At 36.6% G+C, this 6,292-nt stretch overlaps 2 protein-coding genes across 10 annotated transcripts; both read right to left on the bottom strand.

Moving 5' to 3' along the window:
* Positions 1 to 222: 222 nt before the first annotated feature.
* On the bottom strand, positions 223 to 3,910 carry LOC113358318 (zinc finger MYM-type protein 1-like). Of its 9 annotated transcripts, none has more exons than XR_003364470.1 (5): positions 3,815 to 3,910; positions 3,291 to 3,419; positions 1,493 to 3,143; positions 398 to 441; positions 223 to 309 (listed from the first exon to the last, which is right to left on the bottom strand). XR_003364470.1 is itself a non-coding variant. In XM_026601857.1 (4 exons), the coding sequence occupies exons 3-4, from the start codon at positions 3,114 to 3,116 to the stop codon at positions 1,671 to 1,673; spliced, it is 1,080 nt and encodes a 359-aa protein (XP_026457642.1). In that variant the 5' UTR covers positions 3,117 to 3,143; positions 3,291 to 3,419; positions 3,815 to 3,910; the 3' UTR covers positions 501 to 1,670. The 9 variants fall into 9 exon arrangements, 5 of the variants coding, with proteins under 5 accessions (XP_026457642.1, XP_026457639.1, XP_026457640.1 ...); XR_003364468.1 differs by having other exon boundaries at positions 229 to 309; positions 600 to 3,143; XR_003364467.1 differs by having other exon boundaries at positions 229 to 441; positions 600 to 3,143.
* On the bottom strand, positions 640 to 1,458 carry LOC113360470. Its single transcript, XM_026603978.1, has one exon. It carries the CDS (start codon positions 1,456 to 1,458, stop codon positions 640 to 642), a length of 819 nt encoding a protein of 272 aa, XP_026459763.1.
* Positions 3,911 to 6,292: the final 2,382 nt, after the last annotated feature.

The raw sequence follows: 6,292 nt of genomic DNA, 5'->3' as shown, positions 1-6,292 counted from the left end.
AAGCACCCTTTTTTTTGCCGAAAGTTGATTCCCTGTGGTTCTGTAAGAATTCAAAAAGTTATATTCTGTTGTACTACTCTTCTTCAAGGATGAGTCAGTTTTTTTTTGTTTTTTTTTTTTTTTTTGTTGTCTTGAAGAGTCGTTCAGTGGCGGAACTAGGATTTGAGATTAGGGGTGGCTTAAAAAAAATTCTGCACACACATAAAGAAAAGAGAAAAAATTACCTTCTATTTTCGAGCAATTGAGTCTTGCTTCCACCTGACCTGGCGCAGCGGCTCCTTAACGTAGTTCTGGTTGTTTTCTTGCCTCCTGTGAAACAATTCAATCAAGACAACACGACTAGCAAATGAATTATAATAATTGCATAATCAACATACACGATATTCAAACGATTTACCTGATTAAAATGCTTAGCCTTGTCATTGCGTATGAACTATTAGCCTGCACTTGTTAGTAAGAAGTAACAACGTATAAATATAGCGAGACCATAAAAGACCATGTATCCAAAAAAATGGTTTTCTTTATCATATATATATATTATATCAATTTTTTCAAATATACATGTCAAAATGTTTTACCAAAAAATATCACCAACCCACATTTATATTTTACCAAAGAGTGAATATCATCAACCCATGGCTAGCACTTAAGTTGTACCCTACGATTGTATAAATCGTCAAACTCATCTATGATTGAATCAGTATGGATAGCTCCTGCAATGTCTTGTTCAATGTAGAGCATCATGCAATCCCTAAGAAAATCTTGTTGCATTTTGTTACGAGTAGCTGATTTGACCAATTTCATTATTGAGAAAAATCTTTCTGCAGATGCCGTGGAAACAGGGAGAGTAAGCACAATACGAATCAATTTGTCAATCATAGGGTAAGCTTCTGCCTTCTTGGTTACTACTAGTTGCCGACATAACTCGGAAATAGTTGATAAGTTCTGAAATTGCAAATTGTTAACTACATCATGACCATAATGTTGTAACTCATTTCTCAAAATGTGTACCTCTTGCGGACTGAAATCTAGAGGATAAAACTTCTCAGCAAGATTACAAAGACTGTCAACATCGAATGACTTAAAAGAATCCCGAGGATCCAAACATGAGCTAAGAATGAGTAGTTCCATTGTGTCCTCTGGAAACCTATGATCTAACTCTGACAACTGAAAATCAATTGTAGCAGTAAATATATCAACACGATAATGGTGATCTACTGTGATATTATCACGTTGCTGACAAGAACGGCCTGTACCCATCATATAGCGAGCGTCCATATTAGGTGTTTCAACACCATGTGCAACACAAAATTCAGTAACAGTTGTAATAAAATTTTCCCATCTCTCTTCTTTTAATTCTCTAAGTAAGACTTTTGTGTTTGAGACTAGAGCCATTGCATTTACTATGTCTTGTGTTTTCTTTTGAAGACCTTGGCATAATATTTCAGTAATACCCATAATTTTAAACATCAAATGCAAGACAAAGACAAACCTGAATGACCTCATTTCTTCAGAAATACTTTGTGCTTCACCAACTTTAGGAGTCACTTTCGGATCACTTGCGCCAATATGGTCGATAGTTGTGCAGGTTGCTTCGAACTTATCTATCAAACTGCATACGGAACCATAATGGGAACTCCAACGGGTATCAGTAGCACGTGGCAAAGTACCTATTTGGTTTGCCCCTTTCCCTGTCTCAAGTTCACCACTAGATAACCTTTTGGCAATCTCATCTTCTTGAGCAGACTGAAAATCACCAAATCGATGTGAAGAAGATGTAACAAGATTGACAATTGATGATAACATAGAATAAATTTCCAAACTGGACCCAAAGTTTCAGCTGTTTTCACAAGTGCTAGCTGAAGGCGATGTGAAAAACAATGAACATAATATGCATATTTACATTCCTCACGAAACAAGGCTTGTAAGCCATTCCACTGACCACGCATATTACTTGCGCCATCATACCCCTGCCCTCGCATGTTTTCAACTTGAAGATCATAATAATTAAGAATTTTTGTTATTCCATTTTTCAGAGTTAAAGCACAAGTATTTTCAACATGTTGAATATCAAAAAACCTTTCTTGAACATAACCATCAATATCCACATACCTTAAAACAATCACCATTTGCTCTTTCTTGGAAGCGTCCCGCGACTCATCAACAAGGATACAATATTTGGCATTTCCAATTTCCTCGCGAATCTTGCTTCTAACTCTGTTAGATATAATATTTAAGATCTCTTTCTGAATCTTGGGTGAAGTATAAGTGGCATTTCCAGTGGCATTCTCCAAGACGACTGCATTCACATCTTTATTAAGTGATGCTGAATACTTGATCAATTCAATAAAATTCCCACGATTCCTTGAACCTTTTGACTCATCGTGACCTCTGAAAGCACATTGTTGACGCGCAAGCCATCTTAAACAGTCAATTGTTGTCTTGAGACGCAACCTATGTCTCGTTACAGCCTCTATTGATTGTTTCTCTACCAAAAGACTTATTCGCTGAGCTGAATTCTTCAAAGCTTCAGAATTTCCTTGGGCAGTAGAGTGTCCAGAATCAACATTTCCAGAGTGTTTTAGAAATGCACATGCTGATCCATTATTAACAGAACACCATCTTTTGAAACCTTCACTAGTGAATGCTGAGTGTTTTGGAGGATCTGATTCAAAAAGAAAACACTGAAAACAATATGCAGCATCTTTAGAAGGTGAATACTCCAACCAAGGATGTTGTGCGAACCAACTAAAATTAAAACCACGGTATTGCTTTCCGAATTTAGAGCGGGGATATTTTAATCTCGGCTGATAAGGTCCCAACAATAAATATGCTCGCCGAACTTCATCACGCTTGTTAACAGGATGTTGCATTACTGGAATTCGTAACCCCGGATCACGTTCTAATGGAGTAACATTCATCACTTCAGGTCTGTCTTCTTCTATTCCAGTTCTTTGGGTGTGCAATTCTTCGGGTTCAACTGCATCAACAACTACTTCATTGAGTTCAATATTTGGAGCAAGAGCAACACTTTCTGATCTATCTACTCTGGGAATAGGGTTGTAATATGCTTCTAATCTTCCTCGTTTGCTTGGTTTACGATTATTCGGCATCATATATCATCAACCTGTAACAGAAGTTTTCTGTAACACAATAACAAAAGTTGATTCAATCAATATGCATCACTGAAATATAACTCTTATAGGAATACATTTGACAAAACAAATCCAAGCTTGAACCTGCATTCTCACGATACAGAATAGGCATAAAAAAGAAGGAAAAATGATTACAGAGAAAAGGCTTCCTTCAAGCTCCACCAAGAATGACTTTGAGTTGTAGCCGTAGGCCAACACTATTACACGTGTTGGGTGTTACCAAAATTGAAGATTGAACCAGTTCTAAAACTTGAGCCAATAACACTGATCAATGCAAATATTGAAATTTAAATTAGTTGTTCAATTGAGCCCAAATTCTCATAAACACCCATACAATTAAGTAATCTCAAAACCCCAAAACAAACATTCCATACAAATCCCCAAATCAGAAAATCCAAAGCATCAACAAAATTAGGTTAAACAAAAATTCAATCAACTACTGATTAAGAATTTAACATCAAAGATTAACCTGAAAACATTCATCTTTTTAATCACACAAAACAAAATTATAATTTACCAACCAAGAAACCCTAGTGAATAATGATAGCAAATTAACAAAAACCCATACACGATTCATGAAATTAAGGGAATAAGTGGATAAAATTTCATCCAATAACCACATAATATAACATCAAATTCCAATTATTCCATCTTCTTACCTAGCCTAGGGTTTTGGCTTTACGGTTTTTCCAATCTCCCTCTTTCAGTCTTTCTCCCGCTGCTCACATAGACACAGAGAATAATGACTTTTTGTTTTTTTTCCCGTGAACTCTTTTTCTTTTTTTTTTCACAAAGACCAGGGCTGGCTTGGACTGGACTTACTTAAAATTGGGCTTGACTTTTACTACTAAGTAGGCAAAAAGAATTTGGCTAGGGCTGGCTTGAGCCAGTCCTAGTCCGGGCATGGTTCCGCCACTGGAGTCGTTTGTGGGAAGGAAGCTTTGGAAATTCTTAAATAGACATGTTAATTCAGTTCATCGATTTCTCCATTTCAAATGAAAATAGTTTTCTTTATGTTCGTCTAAAATCTCAAGATCTTTTGTTGTGCAGAATGTCATCAGATAATATTTTCTCCAATGTACAGTTTTTCTGGATCTATAATTTCGCAAAAGAGTAACAATGTTATGAACATTTCACTTAATAACTTACTGGTTGCCCAAGTTCCCTCCTCTTCCATCGCGTCATGCCATTATTTGTAGTTATTTAGTATCCATTCACAGTCTTAATTTCATTAAAACTGCGCCGACCTTTTACTATGTGGATCAACAAACGCATGTAGAATATCTCACTCAATGTTGGATGTGCATGATAAAGCCTTCCAATCCTTCTCATCGACTTTCTTCTAGACCACTTCTTGTTCGTCTTATCCCAGACCCATTTTTTTGGAAATTCTGCATAAGTCAACACCCTTGCATCTTCGTATTTTCTATTTGCCTTAATCTACTGTATGAACTTCGTATCTCCCGGATCTATGCGATTAAACCACCGAGGCCAATTTTTTGTTTTCTCGAAATATGATTTGCGGTTCACCTGGTAAACGAAAAGATAACCCCTCTACACTCGGATCTCTGAACTGGATCTCAAAGTGGTATCTTTTTTTTTGATGTTTCTTCAATACCGCCGCATCGTTTCCTTTGCATAAATATCTGACCAACCAATTTTGAACAAATATCTGACCGTCCCAATTTTCTTGCATATTTCCACATTGCTGGGACTGCCATATCTTTTCCTTCGCTTGGTAATTTTCCAATCAAGTTTCTGTTATATGGAACCGCCCATCTGGGTATTTTCCCCTATTTTTTGCGGTGTGTATAACATTTCTCCATTTGTAAACTAAGAATCCCCTAGCATCAATCATCGTCTGCGCGCAAAATTGTTTATTTTTTTGTATTCTCAATTAGAGAGGTTGCTACTGTATTTGAGATGGTCCGTGGCGTTTCGCTGATTCTGTAGGACGTAATTTGAAGAGATGTGATTGTATTTATCTGACAACTAAGCAATTTTGAAGAAATATTTTTTTTTTCCAAGTTATTAAGACAACTCAAAGTGACCCTTCGACTTGGAAAATTGAGCGGCTCAATAAGTAGTGTCTTTTAGAGTGGAGGCCAATAGACGCTGCTGACATGGAAAGCTATCGCTGATGTGGCGTCATCAAATTCAAGATTAATTGTAGTGACGACATATGGCGTTTTGGGGTCTCTTATTATAAAGAAAAGATAAAACAAGAAAAATAGAACATTTACTAGGCAATAAAACTTTTGAAGAATTCTTTATCATCCCCGAGCTCCTTATCGTCAACAGCCATTGGGACATAAGGTTCATTAAGGTAGGAGTTCATATCAATAAACCTTCTTGGCTGATGATGTCGAACCAGGGCCTTCTGAATCTCATGAGTCTTATACACAAAAGCCTTTATTTGTTGAATCTTCTTTCGCATCTCCTTCAACACTTCAAGAACATTAGAAAACTTCTGAGAGTTTGAAGGAACGACTCTTGGCTTCCTCACATTCCTTCTTTTTCTTTTCAAGGTAGGAGATAACGGAGATTTCTATTTTTACTTCATGATTGATGGCTTAACAATCATATTAACATTTTTTCCATCAGAAGACATCATGCTTGGAGTATCCATATCGTATGGGTTTGTGAGAGGAAATCACAAATTGAACTCAACAAGTAGTGTTGAGATAGAAAGAGGTGTTGAGGAAGGAAAAAGGAATGTAGGGTTTCGAAACCTTTAAACAGGTTCGTACACGTCCAACTCACAACCTATAAAGAGTAGAATTATCGACAATAACCCTCCTTTGTTGATAGACATGGAAGAACAAAACTAAGAAAAGAAGAGAAAAAAAACTTTTCCTAAATCCTGAGAGGTACAAAATCATTGTCTCTTTTGATCAGGCACATTAGACAAGATTTCCAAAACAACACAATCAAGTTGCATTATGGTGAACAACAATTTGTCCACCATTTTCCTCTTGAGAGGAATCCACAGACCTCTGTCTATCAAAACGACTTGACCATACTTTCTTCTCTAATGGTCTTGGTTTATCCTTGGAAACTAACTTCTTAGATGAAGATAAATCCTACATGCCTCAGCGGTATTCCGAGCAAGTTTAAGCTTATTTGCTAATTGATTT

Source organism: Papaver somniferum, chromosome 3 (genome assembly GCF_003573695.1).
Source record: "Papaver somniferum cultivar HN1 chromosome 3, ASM357369v1, whole genome shotgun sequence".
NCBI classification, from domain to species: domain Eukaryota; kingdom Viridiplantae; phylum Streptophyta; class Magnoliopsida; order Ranunculales; family Papaveraceae; genus Papaver; species Papaver somniferum.
This window is presented reverse-complemented; position numbering and strand designations above follow the sequence as displayed.

Coding starts and splice junctions, on each gene's coding strand:
- LOC113360470 (XM_026603978.1), bottom strand. CDS start 1,458: ATGGGTATTACTGAAATATTATGCCAAGGTCTTCAAAAGAAAACACAA.
- LOC113358318 (XM_026601854.1), bottom strand. CDS start 3,116: ATGATGCCGAATAATCGTAAACCAAGCAAACGAGGAAGATTAGAAGCA.